This window comes from Phoenix dactylifera, unplaced genomic scaffold (genome assembly GCF_009389715.1).
Source record: "Phoenix dactylifera cultivar Barhee BC4 unplaced genomic scaffold, palm_55x_up_171113_PBpolish2nd_filt_p 001364F, whole genome shotgun sequence".
NCBI lineage: Eukaryota > Viridiplantae > Streptophyta > Magnoliopsida > Arecales > Arecaceae > Phoenix > Phoenix dactylifera.
This window is the reverse complement of record NW_024068688.1, coordinates 44,047-63,051: the sequence shown is the minus strand read 5'-3', so window position 1 is coordinate 63,051 and position 19,005 is coordinate 44,047. Positions and strand designations below refer to the sequence as shown.

Here is a 19,005-nt window from a genome sequence, read left to right as displayed (position 1 = left end):
TTTCTGTGGATTTGTTTTTTTTTTTTTTGATTTGACATACAATGGCTGAGCCACGGCAGTTAGGGCTGGAAGTGGGCCGGGCCGGGCCGGGCCACACCCCTACCAAGCCCGGCCTGAAATTTTTTTTCGGGCTTCGGACCGGGCCGAGGCCCGAACAATTTTAAAGGAACGAGGCCCGAGCACGGCCGGAGCCCGTTTGGGCCAGCCCTTGCATTAAACCTCTCTTTCCATGAGCAAATTGCTGGTGTCTCCTCAGGACCCGCATACCTAACTTGCAAGGGATAAGAAGTTTAACGATATTAAGCATCTTCAAAGTCATGAACTCCAACCAGGTCTTCTACCCAGCAGTTATAAGTCATTTCTCCTCGCTGAAAATCTTTAGTTCTCTAAACAAAGTAAAGAGACATACAGATAATATGATGCAGCAAAAAGGAGTCACCACTAAAAGAACCAGTAGCAATGTAAGTTCAAATAGAAATACTTGTTGACATATCCAAATGCAAAATTAGACTGGATTCATATCAATACTATCAAACTATGTGCAAATAGGCAGTAGACAAACCGTGCATTACACATTTGAAGCCAAGGATAAATATTTGTTGAATTAAAAAGTAAAAAAATCTTCTAGCTCAGATCTAAAATGGGTGAGAACGGTCGAGTACGGTCGTCGGTCGACGAGCTTGGACGGTCGAAGAGCCCTCAGATCTAGGGTTTCACCGCTTCGCCGAGTTTGGACGGTCGACGACGACGGCTGGCGACCGGCGACGAGCCGACAAGAAGAAGCGGAGAAACCCTAGCTCCAGCTGCTCCATGCCTCCGCCGCTCGTCCGCCCCTGCGCCTCTGCAAATCCGAACCAAAACGAAGAAGATCATTCGTAATCGTACCTCAAAACCTAGCTTCGCCGACAATAGGGTGGTCGGGACTCCTCTTCACCACTTCGCCGAGCTTGGACGGTCGACGTCGATGATGACGACGACGACCGGAGAAACCCTAGCTCCAGGCGGACCACGCCTCGTCGCCTCCACCGCTCGTCCGCGACGCCTCTGCAAATCCCTCGGGCTGCAAATCCCTAATGGCAACTCGGGTTACTCGGCCGCGATTCGGGCCATTAAGGCATTCGGCAGACTGATGGGCTCGGGCTTGGAAATGGGCTCGGGCTTGGACGGGCCCGGGCCGGGCCAATGAAATACCCGAGCCCGGCCCAAAATAGAAATGGGCTGAATGATGAAGCCCGAGCCTGGCCCGAAAGGCAGTGAGCCTAGCCCATAGCCCGGCCCGTGGGCAGCCCGACCCGATGGGCTTCGGGCCGGCCTGAGCCCACTTCCAGCCCTAACGGCAGTAGGCTTCCGCGTCTTGCGTACCGTTACGGTAAAACTTTTTCCTTTCTATAGTGAGATAAGACTCTTGATTTGATAGAGAGGCTTTTCTTCCTCCACAAACATTTTGAGTTTGGGACAATTATAATAAGACCGTTACAGTAAAACTTTTCCCTCTCCATAGTGAGATAAGACTCTTGATTTGATAGATAGAGATCCTCAAATATTTTAAGTTTGGAATAATTATAATAAAAATAATAATAAAAAAGTACCGAAGAAACATGATTTTGTCCAACAATAGCATACGTCCGATTAAAGTTGTTTTGGACAATAACATACGTCCGATTAAAGTTGTTTTGGACGAGACCAATTATAATATTCCATCCAACTTATATCTGTTTTTTCCATTTGACATAGCTTATGGTGATTTGTCACTGGATACAAAAAAATTTCTAAAAAGAGCTATGCAGAGTTCGATGTTGATTTTGAAGAGCAACAGGATGAGTGGGATAGTACACATGGTAAGATTTTATCTTGGTTTATTAATATATTTGTGCCTTCTATTTAGACTTTTCTTCCAAAATTTCGAAATGCCAAGCTTGAATGAAATTTCTTGGCAAATTGTTATAATTATTCGAATGACTTAACTCTTCAGTTCCAGTTGGAGTCAAAGATTCATCAGTTGCGTCAAACATCTGGTCAATCTATTCTTGACTTCCATTCACAGATTAATAGTCTTTGGGATCAGCTTTTTCAGGCTGATTCTAATTTTACAGATGAGGACTGTGCCCAGAAGTTTCAGAAATATAGGGATCGTCGGCAATTTATTCAGCTTATGATGGGCATTCGGAATGAATTTAAGAATACCAGGGCTTCTTTACTTCATAGATCTCCCCGACCAACTGTTGAGGTAGCTCTCATTGAGCTTATCTCTGAGAAGATTCGTCAGGCTACTCGGTGAGGTGTCTCTGCTGATATGGTTCTGACCACATCAATTGGTATTTTACCTACTCCCCTTATTCCCTCTGCTTCTGTTTCAGTGGTTGCAGCTACTCCTTCGAAGTCAAATAAGAAAAATCTAATAAATTTTAGAGATAGTGTTTTTATTGTGGCAAAATAGGACATAAATATCAGAGTATAGGAAGAAACAGGCTGAAGAGAAAGTAGCTCAGAAAGCCCAAGTGGCCTCGTCACACCGATTTGCAGTTGTTGCTTCTACTGGTTCATCAGCATCTGTGTCTTCTTCGATGCCCGCTTCATCCATTACTACCGCTGATATTGAGGCAATAGTTCATCAGGTTCTAACTCGTACTGTCCTCTCTGCCATCTCAAGTAAACCTTCTTTTTGGTTCATTGACTTCGCTTGTTGTAATCATATGATCTCTAATTCCTCCTTAATTCCCTTGAAAACACACTTAAATTCTGTTCCCGTTATTTACACTGCTAACGACTTTCATATGGTTGTTAGCCACGTTGGTTCTGTTTCTACTTCTACTATTTTCCTACCTAATACATACCCTGTCTTGAAATTATCTTTTAACTTGCCATTTATTGGTCAACTTGTGGAACATGGCCTCACATTAACTTTTACTGACAAATGTTGTGATGTGCAGGATCAAAAGACTGGTCAGCTCGTTGGAACCGGGCGTAAAGTTGGTCGTCTGTTTGAGCTCACATTATTACACATACCCACCTCTAGTCCTTGCTCTAGTCCTATTCCACCAATTGTTGTTGTATCTTCGAGTCTGGCATTCTCGTTTGGGACATGTTTCTTTATCTCGTGTTCAGTCTTTGGCTTCGAGTGGTCATTTAGGAAAAGTTAACTTTCAACCTTTTGATTGTATTTCTTATCAATTAGGAAAACAAAATGCTTTATCCTTTAAAAGTGTTTCTTTCTTCACTGCACCTTTTAATTTGATACACTCTGATATTTGGAGACCTGCTCCTGTTACAACTAAGGAATGATCACGATATTTTGTGGTATTTATTGATGATTACTCACGATATACATAGCTCTATCTTTTGCGTGATCGCTCTGAGTTGCTTGCCATTTTTCGTAATATTCAGCAGATGGTCAAAACTCAGTTTGGTCGGCCCATAAAAATTTTTCGTAGTGACAACACCATGGAATATACCCCTACCTCATTAATGGAAGCCCTGAATTAAGATGGAACAGTATCCAATCATTCTTCCCTTACACCTCTCCGCAAAATGGTCATGCCAAATGAAAGTATCAACACATCTTGGACACTGTCAGGTCCTTTCTTCTTTCTGCTGCCTTACCTGAGTCTTTTTGGGGAGAGGCTGCTCTTATAGCAGTCTATACCATCAATCGGGTACGTTCTTCTACGATCTCAAATAAATCACCATATGAGATTCTTTATGAGAAGGTTCCTGATTACTCTTTCTTAAAAGTTTTTGGTTGTATCTGTTTTGTTCTGCTTCCATCACATAAACATACTAAACTCGAACCACGCTCACATCTCTATTGTTTCCTTGGTTATAGTATGGAACATAAAGGTTATTATTGTTATGATCCTATAGCTAAGCGATTTCATATATCCCGACATGTTCAATTTTAGGAACATAAAATGTTTACTAGCGTCTCTCCACTCTTTATAGGCCCTCCTCAGTATTCTCCTATCTTTAATAACTTCACTGTTGATCTCTTCCTAGACTTCTTTTCTACTGCAAGTGATATGAGCTCATCAGGTAATCCCTCAACGTTCGACTCCATCGGGTCTGGATCATCCACTGATCCAATCATCACAACCGGATCATCCGAGCCTACCCTCAATACTACCCTTCACCGCTCTAATAGGGTAAGATTTATTCCATCTCATCTTAGTGATTACCACTGTTTTTTGCTCTTGCTACCCTCTATGAGCCTCGCAATTATCGCAAGGCCAGTCCTAATCTTCTTTGGCAGAAAGCCATGACTGATGAACTCCAAGCTCTTCAAGATACTCATACATACGATCTAACTCACTTGCCTCCTGAAAAGACTGCAGTAAGATGCAAGTGGGTGTAACAGTTCTGTGGAACGCTACAAGGCTCGACATATGGCTTGAGGGTTTACACAGGAGTATGGTATTGATTATGAGGAGACTTTTGCTCTAGTAACACGTCTTACCATATTTCGTTCTTTGCTTGCAGTTGTAGTCGTTCAGAGATGGAAGATGTATCAGATGAATATTAAAAAAGCTTTTCTCAATGGTGATTTAGCTGAAGAAGTATATCTATAGTCTCTTCCAAGTTTTGCTCATCCGTCTGGGAAGGTCTATCGTCTTCGTAAGGTGCTCTATAGCCTTAAGCAGTCTCCTCGAGCTTTGTTTTCTAAGTTCAGCTCAATCCTGACTCAGCAGGACTTCACTCCTAGTGCATATGATTCTGCATTATTTCTTCGGCGATTTGAGGCTGGTATTGTTCTTCTCTTGTTATATATGGATGATATGGTTATTACTGGAGATGACGTCTCAGGAATTCATGCACTTTAGCAGTTTCTTGGACAATAGTTTGAGATGAAGGATTTAGAATCCCTCAGCTACTTTTTTGATCTTGAGGTCACATCTAGCTCAAATGGCTACTATCTTTTCCAAGCTAAGTATGCCTCTAAGATGCTATCTCGTGCTGGGTTGACAGACAGCAAGACCGTGGATAGTCCTTTGGAAGTGAATATTAACCTTCTTCCCACTAATGATGAACCATTGACAGATGCGACTCTGTATTGGCAGTTGGTTGGTAGTTTCATTTATCTGACCGTTACATGTCCGGATATCTCTTATGCAGTCATCCTAGTTAGTCACTTTATGCATGCACCACGTTCTACACACTATGCAACAGTTCTATGTATCCTTCGGTATGTTAAGGGTATATTATTTTACGGCCTTTATTTTTCAGTCCACTCCACTTTGGATATTCAGGCATATTTTGATGTTGATTAGGCAGACGACCCTACAGATCGTCATTCTACCACTGGCTATTATTTCTTGCTTGGTTCTTCTCTTATGTCTTGAAAAATCAAGAAGCAGATAGTTGTCTCTCACTCCAGGACAGAAGTTGAGTTTCGTGCACTAGCAGATGCTACCTTTGAGTTCTTATGGCTTCGATGGCTACTGTATAACATAGGCGTTCCTTTGACCAGAAGTTCTTCTTTTTATTGTGATAATATGAGTGTCATGCGGATTGCTCATAATGATGTGTTTCATAAGCGAATAAAGCATATTGGGATAGATTGTCACTTTATTCGGCATCATATCAAGCAAGGCACTCTTCAGTTGATACATGTTGCTTCTGCAGATCAGCTTGCTGACATTTTTACGAAAGCACATCCATCGGGGTGTCATCGTGATCTGGTTAACAAACTTAAGTTGGCATCTTCACTACCATCTTGAGGGAGGATGTTAGCTGTATAACTTAGCTGTACAATAATTATATATGAGCTGCATATAGCCTCCTAAGGGCTGTGACACTATTTGTATAGATATTGAAAAGGATTGTATTCCTCTCTCTACGTTTCTCTCCTTCTTTCTCTCTTTCTTTAACACGTCACATATCGCAATTGCAAGATATTGTTTCTAGAGATGACTCAACATGTCACATATCGCAACTGCAAGATATTGTTTCCAGAGATGACTCGATCCAAAGATGAACAATAATTTTCCTTCACCTCTTCAATATGTTCAAGAAGTAGAGAGAATGTTTCTATTCATCTGTGGCCAATTCCAGGCATGGAATTTATAGCTCATAACAAGAACTGATAGATGGTAGCTCTTTGGATATTGTACTGCCCCAAACATACCAGTGTGAGCTTAATTTTATTTGCAGCAACCCAACATCAAGGTTGAGGGACCTATAAGCTGAAAACGAGTTCAATCTAACATGATTTGCCTTGGTCCATATGGCTTTCTCAAAGGAATAGAGTGGTTCCATTTCCGCAACAGCAAAGGATTCTGTCTGCAATTAGGTGAGAAATATGGGTTAACTACTGTTTCTAGAGCAGAAGAACGCAAACCACTCTGGAGCCGGGAGCAGTAGAAAGATCTGGATATCCTTTTCTTTTGGTACAGAACAGGACTATTTAGGACATTATGGAGTGTAAACACACACAAACGTCCACAGAGACAGAGAGAGATCAGAGCTCCATGCCATGAATGATAGTTTTTAACTATATCACGCTTCTCAAAGCATATAATAACTTAGAACCTCATCCAAAAAGATTAGCTGGTTTGAATTCCTTGATCCTATATAATAATCTAAGATCTACCTAGTGAATAACCGATATGGGACTAAACACATGTCCGCACGGTCCTCACAAAGCATATAAAAAAAATGAAAGGTTGATCATGTATGTCGCACATATATGGTTTGAGCCACTTGAAGTATATATGATCTTGAAACTTCAACCATGTTTCTGTATGCTCATATGTTTCAGTCATACAAAAGTTTAACCCACAAGAAAAAATATTTTTAGGGAAACTAAGGGAAAAACAAAAAAACAGAGTTCAGTCTTAGACCAGCCCATCTGATTTTACTTTCCAGAAAATCTGTAAACAAAGGATTAAAAAATATATATCAGTTTGCAAGAAAATCAATGAAATAAGACGAGAAACAGGATATTCTCTTGACCTTTTAAGGTATAGGAGAGCATAGCTACACTGTTTGCTGAGAATGCAAACCTGAGAAAAACATGACAAGATTAACAATTAATCATCCCAAGAATTAACACAAGAAAAAGTAATTTAGCTCAAAAATATGAAGATTCAAAGATGCAATGACTGATGTTGCACCACCTGTTTCAGTCACACCATTCCCGAGCATTCTGAAACATTTTTAACCAAGGACTTGGGCCCTTCTTGTCGACTTCCCATTCCATTGGATACCATGGGAATTGCCACATCATGAAGCAGCGTTCAGGATGCGGCATCATAGCAAGGTGCCTTCCATCAGGAGAACAAAAGGCTGCAATGCCTAGTGGAGAACCATTTGGATTAAAGGGATAAACCTCTGTTTCCATACCTGCATCATCACAATACCGTAAAGGGGCCAGACTAGATTTAAGAACACGATCATAAATGTCGTCATCTGGGAAGTACGCTCTCCCCTCACCATGAGCAACCCAAACACCCAATGTGCTGCCCTCCATGCCTTTAAACATTATGGCTGGAGAATTCCCTATCGTTACACCTGTAAAACGGCATTCAAAGCGGCCAGATTCATTGTGAATAAACCTGGGCTGTGATATATCTCCACCTGCACCAAGGGCACCCCCAACATCAGCCCCTGGTACCCATCCAAGCAGAGCCATAAGCTGACACCCATTGCAAACACCGAGGCTGAAAGTGTCTTTTCGATTATAGAAAGCTTGAAATTGTTGAAGAAGAGGATGGTTGAACCTTATGGATGCAGACCAACCTTTCGCAGAATCAAGAACATCAGCGTAGCTGAAACCTCCAACAAAAGCTATCCCACGAAACTCGTCCAAGGAAACGAGCCCATTCAATAGGTCAGACATTGTTATATCCCAGGGTTCAAATCCTGCGGCATAAAATGCTGCAGACATTTCCCTATCGCCATTGCTCCCTTCCTCACGAATAATCGCTACTTTTGGCTTCAGTTTTGCATTCATGAATTTTTCATTTGTAATTTTGGGAGTAAAAGATAATGCCCAAGAAGGTTTCTGTCTATGCTTTAAGCCTTCTTTCTCAAGTTTTACACAAGAAGCCAGTCTCTGGAGCCCCTCAAGCTGAAAGCTAGTGTCCTCCCATAAGTCCCGAAGATAAGGCATTTCTTCCATCAGCTGTGATGTTCCATCAACTGATAACTCTATCATTGGCGTTGTAGTAACTTTTCCAACAAGCTCAGCAAATACTCCAGCTGCTTCTAGGTTTTGCCTGATCAAATCTACATTCTGCATACTGACCTCGAAGATAAATCCAAGCTCTTCTGCAAATAGTAAATGGAGAAGGCTCTCACCTCTCGAGGTCAAGTTCAACTGCACCCCGCAGTTCCCAGCAAAAGCCATTTCAAGAATACAGACAAGAATCCCACCATCACTGATGTCATGACCAGCAGAAATCAACCGCCGGCCAAGCAGTTCCTGAACAGCCTCAAAAGCCTTCTTCAGGTATGGAACATCATCAACATCAGGGCACTCGTCACCAATTTGGTCAAATGCCTGCAAAAGAGCAGAACCCCCGAGGCGCCGTTTTCCCTTTGCTAGATCAATATGCAACAAAACACCATTATCTCCCAGCTTCAGATCGGGAGTCACAGTCAATGTTATATCTGGACAGGTAACATAGGCACTGATGACCAGATTTCCAGGAGCCTTGACAACCTCACCACCAGCATGAGCTGCCATTGAAAGACTGTCTTTTCCCCCATCTATAGCTATACCCAACTCAATCATGGACTCTGAAAGTGCTATAGCGGCATCATACATAGCAGCTCCTTCTCCATCAAGCTTGGCAGCATACATCCAGTTACCACTTGCTTTAACATCGCTGAGAGATGTAACTTTAGCCCACACAAGATTTGTCAAGGCTTCTCCAACAGCCAATCGTGCCATTGATTTTGGGTTCAGCAGACCTTTGACTGGCTGCTCCCCTATAGCACAAGCACCGCCTGTCAGGTCTGCGTATGACTGTGCAATAACAGCTACATCAGAAAGGGAAAGTTGCAAGGGCCCAACTGTCTGCTGCTGTGACACAAGACCTGTAACACACCTATCAACTTTTGTTGTCAAAAAGCGTTTTGAACAAACTGAAGGAAGCCTCAAAACTCTCTTTAAACATTCCATTAAAGTGGTCCCAGGAGCAATATCAAGTGGCTCATTCATCTGAGGCATCCGCTTGAACTCAAAGCATTTCTGAGGCATGTCTCCCAGCACTTTTTCGAGCTCAAGATCCACTATAGGAGGGGGATGAGGGAGTCCACTCGACTGACAATGCTCAATAGCCAAGCTGTCTTTCAGTATAATTCGTCCCTTGCCATTAATGGTACCAATCACTGCCATAGACACCCTTTCCCTATTACATATTGATTGCAGCAAACTCAGACTTTCTGGCCTGACCAATAGAGCATCCTGCTCCTGATACTCAGCACCCCATATCTCTAACACTGACATGGTATGATCACCAACTACTATAGCACGGATATCAATCTCAGCTCCCTGAGGATAGATGATCTCCTTAACGACATTGCAGTTTCCCCCAGCACCCTGATCATGAATGCTTATGATAGGGTTGTTTTCCCCCATTTCGGCACAAGCTCGGATGACGCGGTAAAGCTTCTGTGCCATCTCTGCATCTCCTCTTTGGACAGCATTAAAATCTAAGTCGGCATCATTCTGTCCACTTACCATACTCGAAGCAGCACCACCACCAATTCCAATTCGATATGCTGGACCTCCAATTTTCACAACTAGCATTCCTACCTCTGGCTCTCCTTTTGCTATATGAACATGATCAATCTGCCCAATGCCACCACTGAACATTATTGGCTTTAACCATTCACGCCTTTCCCCATTTGACAGTCTCATTCCAAATGTTCTTGTAAAACCCTGAATCAGAGGTTCTCCAAACTTGTTCCCATAGTCTGATGCCCCATCACTTGCATCAATTAGAATCTGCAAAGGAGGTGATAGGTTCGATGGATACACATAAGATGGATCTTCCCAAGGAGCATATGACCCTTCCATGAGAAGATTACCCACACAGTAACCTGCTGTGGAAGCAACAACAAAAGATCCCTTTCCTGTTGCATGTGTGTCCCTTATGCGACCCCCAGCACCTGTTTCTGCACCAGGATAAGGAGCCACAGCACATGGAAAATTATGTGTCTCTGCCGTGAATAAAATATCAAGGTCACAGTTGAATCTACATAAAGGCGACATAGAACCAGGTGACAGTGGTCGTAACAAATTCACTGCAAATCCCTTAATTGCACTTGAGTTGTCTTTGAAGCCAATAACAGAATTATTAGGATTTGCCTTTAAAGTACTCTTCACAATCTGCATCAATGTTCTACTCATTGGCTGTCCATCTATAACAAGTTTTCCATTAAAAAACCAGTGTCTACTATGTTCGCTGTTTGACTGTGCAATATCAAAGAGTTCAACAGTTGTTGGGTTACGTTTAATATCATCCCCAAAGAGACTTGTGTAATACTGAATGTCATGGTCATCAAATGCAAGGCCCATTTTCACATTTATCTCTTCCAATGCTTCCCTGCCTCTCTCAATAACTGGGACTGAGCTAACAGCCTCTGGTACAACAGTTGACTGAAATGAAGTGAGCTTGCGAGGATAAATACATTCTGTCATCCTATCATGAACCATAGATGCAAACTCATTAATATGGCTCTCCACTAATGGTTTAGTCCCAGGCTTTAAATACAGCAGATATCGTCTTGACCTCTCCATGCGGGTCACTTCAGTCAATGTGCATGCTTGGCAAATTGATACAACATTAGCTGACCAAGCTGTTGTAAAGGATAGGCGTGGGCCCACCTCAACTAACACAGCTGATGCCCCTTGCAAGATCTCCTTATCTAAAAAACTGTGTGTGTTCAAATTCTCAGGTTCATAGGTCTCTTGCAGAATCCATTTGAGAATTCTGAGCTTTTCACTTGGTAGCACAACATTCACCCCAATGTTGAAACACTGCTCAGTCTTTATATCAATAATCTGACTAGAAATCTTCAGCTGAATCTGCCTAAGAAGCTCTGCAGCTGCACTCTCTTGAATCATTGGACACCGATAGAAGTGTATAATCTCATCTGGCTGTTTCAGTTCATCAGGTCTTTCACTCACTGAACTGTGTAAACCACTTGAAACTGCAGCTCTAGGCTTTAGAAAAAGTGATGCTTTTCTTGCTGTACCTCCATAATATAAAGATATTGGGCTTCTGCAGCCAAAGCTATTTTGACGCACATTGCACCTCCGTAGATGAGAAAATCTATGCAATACATGACTCCGTCTATCCAATCCCTGAAGAAGCAGATGAGAACATATAAACAATAAAGCATACACATGTACAAGAAACAAGAATAGTGATCCATGTCAAACAATGTTTGGACCTGATAAAACAAAATGGACATAGAATGCTAAAAGGGCCCTATCAAGCAATCCAACATGCAAACTTCAGTTCAACTAGATACCTTCAACTGCAAAAATTCTGTCACTGGAGCCTCTCTGAGAGTCGACATTAGCCTACTGCACAAATACATATAAAAATTAAGACACATTTCCAGCATGTCAAAAATCATGGGATAAGTTAAAAAAGTCACAGGTGCCATCAACAAATGCAAAGAGAATGAGACAAATAATGGCGAACAATTTAATGGATTTGATAGCTGTCCCAGTGATGGTATGAAACATACAATCTCACTGGTGTGAATGCAGTGATCACTATCTTTCCCTGCAATAGCAATCTATACGAACAAAAGTACAAAAAGGATAGTTAAAGAAAAAATTGAAGTCTTGTAGATATCAAATATACACTACAATATATGCCACAAGTCTGGCAAGAAGAATATTGAAATAGCGTTATGACATTACATAACAAATCATATCAGCCTATACCAAGGCATTTCACAGTAATACATGAAAATGCAAGCCAACATAGATAGCACATGGTCAGACAGCACATAAGATTAATAAATATATCCAAAGTTAAATATTCATCCAGCTAAGGTAGTTTCTTCCTCCCACCCTTCTTCTCTCAAACTTTCCAAACGCTTCGCTTCGCTTGTTTGCTTTTTTTTTTTTGTTTAGGTGTAATGTTTGAACGTTCTAGACAGCTCTGGCATCTTAAGTCATATGTAAGATGCAATATTGTTGCTGTGGCAACATAAGCATTCAAAACATGTCTACTTGCCACTGCAAGGAGAAATCAAAATTATCTTATAGTGACGATCTTCGTAATGTATCTTGCATCCCTTTGGTATATATTTTGTCAGTAGCGTGCATTTATGGATCAAATCACTAACTGATCTTGTGCATGGAATCGCACATGTCAAACAACTGATGTAAAGAGGGAATAAGAAGTTCAACCAATTGTTGACAACTTTCTGACAGAGCACCATGATTCTATCAGGTGATACATGAGAATGATGTGAGAAACAAGATATTTTGACTACATGAGTTGCTTAACAAAATCAGGTGATGAGTTATAAATTGAGAATATGACAAAGCTAGACTTCATGATCTAAACAAGTACTACATAAGTCAAAAGTTAATGAAATATTGTTACAGACAAAACATAAGGTGTAGAGATGTTGATATTTGCAAAAGTCACAGAAACATGCCAGCTAAAGATCCCTAAGTCATTACAATGCAATTAGATATGAAGACTTAGATATTGCACTACTAGAAGGCTATGATTCATAAGATATTAAGATAGAAGCCCTTAACATAGCAGGAAGCAAAATGGAAGTTTACATTGAGAGAACGTCCACAAGGATCTTGTTCAGATGGGCTAACTCTGTTGCTGAAGTCTTTGGATAGGTAGTGGGCCCCAAGATGTGATATGATGAGTTGTATAGTAGCTGAGTTCTAATATAACAGGCTACTTGATCTAGAAAGATCTCCAGATTCGATGTGGACCACTTTGGTCCTACGGTAGCGCTAGACAGGGTCCAGGGGCAAGATCCATCACATCAAGAAGCCAAGTTGCAAGTCAAACTTTCAAATGCCATAACTTGATCATACAACGTCCGATTGACATGATTTTTTTTTAAAAAAAATCGGACAGTTTTTTGAGATCTACGACGTGACGCTACACCCTTTACGGAGCAGTGCCTCTAGCGATCAGTTTTAGATTCCATATTTGGAGCCTGAAACAAGCCAATCAAACCGAAAGTTTCCTTTTCAAGTAAGAATTTGACCGAGCGTATCTCTCCATCGGAGAAGAATCAGGTGGAGCGATAGAAGGCAAGTTGATATATAAGTCGGGATCTACCTTTTAAAGAATTTTAGCTTTTTTCAGTTTATTCTATTAATGATGTCTATTTTAGAAAAAAGAGTCCTGTTAAAATTAGAAAGAAAAATCCGATCCGAATTGTACAATGACAGATCTCACCATTATAAATAGAGACCATGTACCTCGATTTTTTGATCATCAATAAAAGAAAAGAAAACTTAAGCCCTACTTTCACAATTGTTCCAACTTTTTCTAATTTTCTTTTGAGAGATTCGCATTGAGCGGGTTGAGGGCGATCTTCCTTCTTTCCGATTGGATCACTACTCTCATTGCACTTCCAGGTGATACAAAAGATGATAGTATGTCGTGATTATTCATGATAAAAGAAGCTCCCACATAATATAATCTGGGAAATAAATGCATGCATAATATAAATTAGCAGGAAGCAAGTTAGCAGTTTTCATTAAGATCGTATCAAAAGAATACGGCAACTGAAGAATTCAAATGCTTACCAGGCTTTGCAAAGTGCAAGCTAAACAGTTAAATATTTGCAGGCAAATTTTCGGCAATTTCACACTTTGGCCAAAAAAAAGAAGAAAGAAAAAGTTCTAGCATTCGTTTTAAGAATTTTCGAGAACACCATCCACCCCTGATTTTTATATGTAACTAAGAATTAATAAATGGTGATCTTTGAGTTTCATCATAGTGGACATTATCTATTTTTCCTCCTAAATAATTACATACCTCGGAAGTTCATAAATAAAGCACACTTTTTAGCCAAATATTACATTTGTTTAGAAAAAAGAAATTCTGTTTTCCAATTAATAGATCAAAATATATCATATGCCGGCCATTAGAAGAGAAATTTCCTATCGTATTATGACCTTCGCATAACAATATTATAGAATCACTGTGACATTTTATCCAAAGCACGAATAGTAAAACTACTGCTGCTGAATTCACTAAAAAAAGCCTACACTGAATGCTAGTTTCACACAATCAAAGCCTTTCTTACATAGTTGCAACATCCCATTTGCATGTTCTAGATGAAAAATTAGATCCAGATAAGCAAAGAATCTCTGACCATTTTATAATTGAAAATTTCATATTTTGGTTTTCCAAAAGGCATTAACAAGATTAAATTTTAGAAATGATAAATCAAGAGCAGGACTTTTTACTACAGCTAACTAATGGATTCACATCAAATATACCAAAATTTCACCCCAGATATCCGAAAAACGAAAAAAAAAACTTCATGATTTCGCCCATTATTTGGGTCCCATGCACCAGAAGAAAACAAAACAACAAAAAGAGAAATCTTTTCCTTTGATCGCTCACCATTTGTGGTACTAAACAGATAATAATAACAGCTAAGAAGGGAACGAACCTTTGCTGCGATCGCCGACCAGGAAACCAAGATCATCGGGCTCGGGTTTTCGTCGAACGAGTGGTGGGCAATTCGTGGAACAGGGAGAGACGAAGAGAGAAAGGAGCGCTGTCAGTCAGCGCGGATGCAACCAAAAATCTCTCCAGATATAGAAGAGAGGAATGGAGGGGTGGTGATGGAGACGAATGGAAGGGGCTTAGTTTACTGCAGTGGAATTCCATTGAATTCTAGTGTGGGGCCCGCTATTAGCATTAGTGGGAAAAGCAAGATTACTTCTATCGTGATAATCACGCAATTATTAAACTTTTTTTAAAGACTATTCGGCAAGAATGATTCTTTCTTTAGTTTTTGTTGATAAAGATTATTGGATTTCATTTTAGAACCCTTAATTTTCAAACATAATCTGTTTGTGTTCTAATTTTATGAATTTCTCATAGCTAACTCAAGAAATGCGTGTAGAGGAGCATAGATTATTGACAACCTATGTTGTTACTAGTAGTAATGTTTTTCTTGCCTCTCTCAACCCAAACCAAAAAATAAATATTTTTATTTAAACTTTGCACATAAACAAACAAAAAAGGTGTGTAGAAATAAGTCTCATTTTTTTTTCTTTTAAATAAATCAACTTCAAACTTTTGAATAGTTCTCCATATTATCAATCAACTTGTATTCAAATGTTGTGCTCCTGACTATGCCTCTAAATGCATTAGCATAAAACAAATGAAGAGATTTAATAGTATACTCTATCCTTCAATGGACAAAACATGTAGCTTTTAGTGTTAGGATTGACACCTTTGAGCATAGTTTTGGAAGCACTTATCCATCTTAAATTGTAGAAATCTTGAATGAAAAATGCTTAGTAAACCCTAATATGGGATTGCTATGTGGGACAGCTTACATGGTATTGTGATTGGTTGCCATCCTAGCATTAAAAGGGCATTGATGTAATATTAAAACTTTTGAGTTGTTAACAAAATAATGAAAAAGCCTACAATATAAATACTCGTGCTTTCTCTCTCTCTCTCTCTCTCTCTCTCTCTCTCTCTCTCTCCCCGAACAATTGAGGCAAGGCCAAAGCCATTGAGGGTAAGGAAAATAAGGTGGTGGTGAACTAGCTAATAATGATGTATGCAACTAGCCTTAGCCTTTGCAATGGAGTTGGTGTTAAAAAATCTTGCACGATCCTCAGTTGATCTAATTTTTCCTAAGATATTCACGAACTTTTCATTTATCTCTCTCGTGATCAATAGTTGAAATTAGGGCATAGAAAATAAGTATTTGATCCATTAAAATATTTAGATCTAGGACTTTTTTTCTCATATATCTCCCCCCCCCCCCCCCCCCCCCCTCCTATTTTGTTTGGGAGAAAGGCAAACAAAACTATCAAATCCTCTATATTCCCTTACAAAGTCCCTTTCTTGAAAATCATCTTTAGCACTCTTCCTTAAATCAAGTGAGATAAATCTAGAAGGAATGGAGAGGGAAAGATTGGTCTAGGGAGAGTATAGAGGGGAATCTGATGACTGTGAATGTGTGGTGTTTTTGATTGTTGGTTTTAGTGGAAGAAAAGAAAGGAGAACCTCCTCATGGAGAAGAGAATGAAGAAGATGAAGGGAAGAAAAAGAGTTTTCTTAAATTTCAAAAATTTTCTTCTTTCTTTGTTTTACATAAGGTATACCGTCTCATACCGAGTCTCGTACTGGTGCCACTTTAATATTGTGTTGATATGCCTGATATGGAAGCCGAATCGATATATCGACACTTGGTACACCTTCTGTATCTTGTACTAATACCAAACTGATATTTGATATGGTACGCCCATACCATCCATTTCGGAATGGTCTGGCATACCTTGTTTTTATATATCTAGTTGGATCTCTATCTTATGATGCCAACTTAGTTATCCCACTATTCTGTCCCATAAATGGGTGTGGCTAGTAGTGCTCATCTTGAATACTGCTGCACTCACATATAGATTGTAGTCATTAAAAGATGAGTTTACATGGCAATGATTCAAACATTTCCTATAACTTTCAGAAAAACCACATTATATTATGTTAATCCCTTCTACTAAGAATTGATCTCTCTTGATTCTCTATCTACAAAGAGAATGAAGCAATAAAGGAACATTAAAAAAAATGTCGCCAGAAAGAAGCGAGTTTTGTTTACGAAACGAGCTTCATCTGCTTGCTTCATTTGATGCTAAGGAACGGATTGTTTGTGATAGTGATCTCTAGAAGTTGGCTAATCTCTTTCAGAAATGTTCTTTGGGAGAAAATGAGCTCACTTATCCATGTTAGAATATAAATTCTATGCTATCTTATTGACCAATAGGGTTACCCATTGATTATACCTTTCTTTTAAAACTAGCCATGTGTAAACCATTCATGCATCAAAAATAGGCAAATAGAGATGGAAAATGGGTGGTAGGTAGGTTATGCATCTGTCCACCTTAACACATCGAGATCACATATATCTAAACCCTAGAGAAATATTCTTTATGTAAAAAATATTTGGAAGCAAGGACATGAGTGGAAAATTTGTTACACATTTATGATTTAACTTCCTCATATCTCTTACAAGATTTGAATACTTGTTTTGAAAGTTTTTTTCTAGTTCTTAGAAATTATAATAATTAAAAAATATTTCATGAACATATATTTATCTATTCTACTTAGGAATGGAAAGTTATGTAAACCCAAGGAAACATGTATCTACTTAGACTTGCAAATGAAAAAAAAAACAGTGTAAGCAAGAAAAAGAACAAATTTAACATTCAATACTTGTTTGGTATGTCTTGCACTTACTAGTTACTTGAAACATCAAGTTATTGTCTGGTTGACAATTTTTACTAAAACAAGTTTATAAAAAATTACTAATGAATGAGTTTTACAAAATTGAGTACTTAGTTGTTTTCCATAAAACTCATTTTGCCAAAAATAACAAGTCATAATACCTGAAAATTGGCTTATGAAAAACAGATACCCTTATTTTTCATTAATCATATTTCACAAAAATCATATTTTATATTTATTTATTTTAAAGAAATTTCACGGATAACCAAACAACCTCAAGTGAAGCAAAACTAGCAATTATTAAATGTTGGACATTCTTCTAATTTGTGTTAGGACATTTTGGCATGGAGTAATTCTTGATAAAGCTTGTTATTGAGTGGCAAATTTTGTTGTCGACCATATATGCGATATTCTTTGAGTATCGCGCATTTGGTTTGCTTAAGATAACTATTTGTAAAGAATTAGCTTTGGGGATATTTACTTCTTTCTTGAATCATTTTTTTCTTATTTTGATGTATTTCTTTGTACTTCTAGGGCCAATTTAGAAATAAATTTGGCTCCTAATCTTGGTGTTATACCATGTCTATTTGGAGATTAATGCCAAACAGTCATTTTTTAATGGTGGAAATTGAAGATCTCCTATAGTTCATTCCAAACTATGAATAAATAGGGATCCGAGCACCTAGGATCCTTTGGAACAAGCTTTTTCCCCATTTCTTGTCTCCATCTTTCTTCTTCATGGAACTAAACTACCCTCCTTCATACCATGATGTCACTTCATCCCCTCCTGCTCTATGGCTTATTCTCTTTTGCTTCTCTCTTGTCTTTTCTTTGCTCCTCTCTTGCCTCTTCTCTAGTCCATTGTCTCTTTATTCCATTCTACTATCTTACCCTTCCGCTCTTCATCTCATTGCACCGATCTTTGCCATTGATTACTCTCAATCATGTCGATTTCCTCTCTCGAGTCCTCTTTACTCCTCTCTACTCTCTTCTTTTGCCTCTTCTGTGTTGTCTTCACCCACTTTGCAGTTCTCTCCATCTTGTTCTAGTTGATCTTCATCATCCAATCCTCCCAATCTTGTCTATTTGCTCTCTAATCTCCATTGAGTCCCATCTTTGGAGTCATGATGAAGGGTTTGCATGATGTTTATCCCCCCCTTCTTTTTTTTACAAGTGGGTGATGGAAGGTCATGGAGGAGGAGGGTTCGGTGGTTTAATAGGTAGGGACTTTGTTCTCTCAAGTGAGGTCCAACTACACTATAATTCCTTTTTTGCGACATATTATTAATTTTTTATTCCCAATCTTGTCTATTTACTCTCCAATCTCCATCAAATCTCATCTTTAGGGTAGATGAAGGGTTTGCATGAGGTATATTCCCTCTTTTACTTTTGTTGTAGGTGAATGGTGGATGTGAGAAAATATCACAAGCAAGGTCCGCCGTACCGGTACCGGTCGGCGTACCGGTGGCCGGCCGGACCGGTACGGTACCGGTCCGGTACCGGTCCGGTCCGGTCTGTACCGGCCGGTACCGGTGGTTTCAAAAACCACAGCGCGCGGCGCTGTGGTTCTAAAAAAAAAAAA

At 39.6% G+C, this 19,005-nt stretch overlaps 1 protein-coding gene across 1 annotated transcript; it reads right to left on the bottom strand.

The window, feature by feature from the left end:
- Nucleotides 1–6,683: 6,683 nt before the first annotated feature.
- LOC120108497 (probable phosphoribosylformylglycinamidine synthase, chloroplastic/mitochondrial) lies at nt 6,684–14,826 on the bottom strand. The gene is made up of 5 exons (XM_039122093.1): nt 14,629–14,826; nt 11,479–11,533; nt 7,110–11,308; nt 6,946–6,995; nt 6,684–6,863 (listed from the first exon to the last, which is right to left on the bottom strand). Exons 2-3 carry the CDS (start codon nt 11,524–11,526, stop codon nt 7,115–7,117), a joined length of 4,242 nt encoding a protein of 1,413 aa, XP_038978021.1. The 5' UTR covers nt 11,527–11,533; nt 14,629–14,826; the 3' UTR covers nt 6,684–6,863; nt 6,946–6,995; nt 7,110–7,114.
- Nucleotides 14,827–19,005: the final 4,179 nt, after the last annotated feature.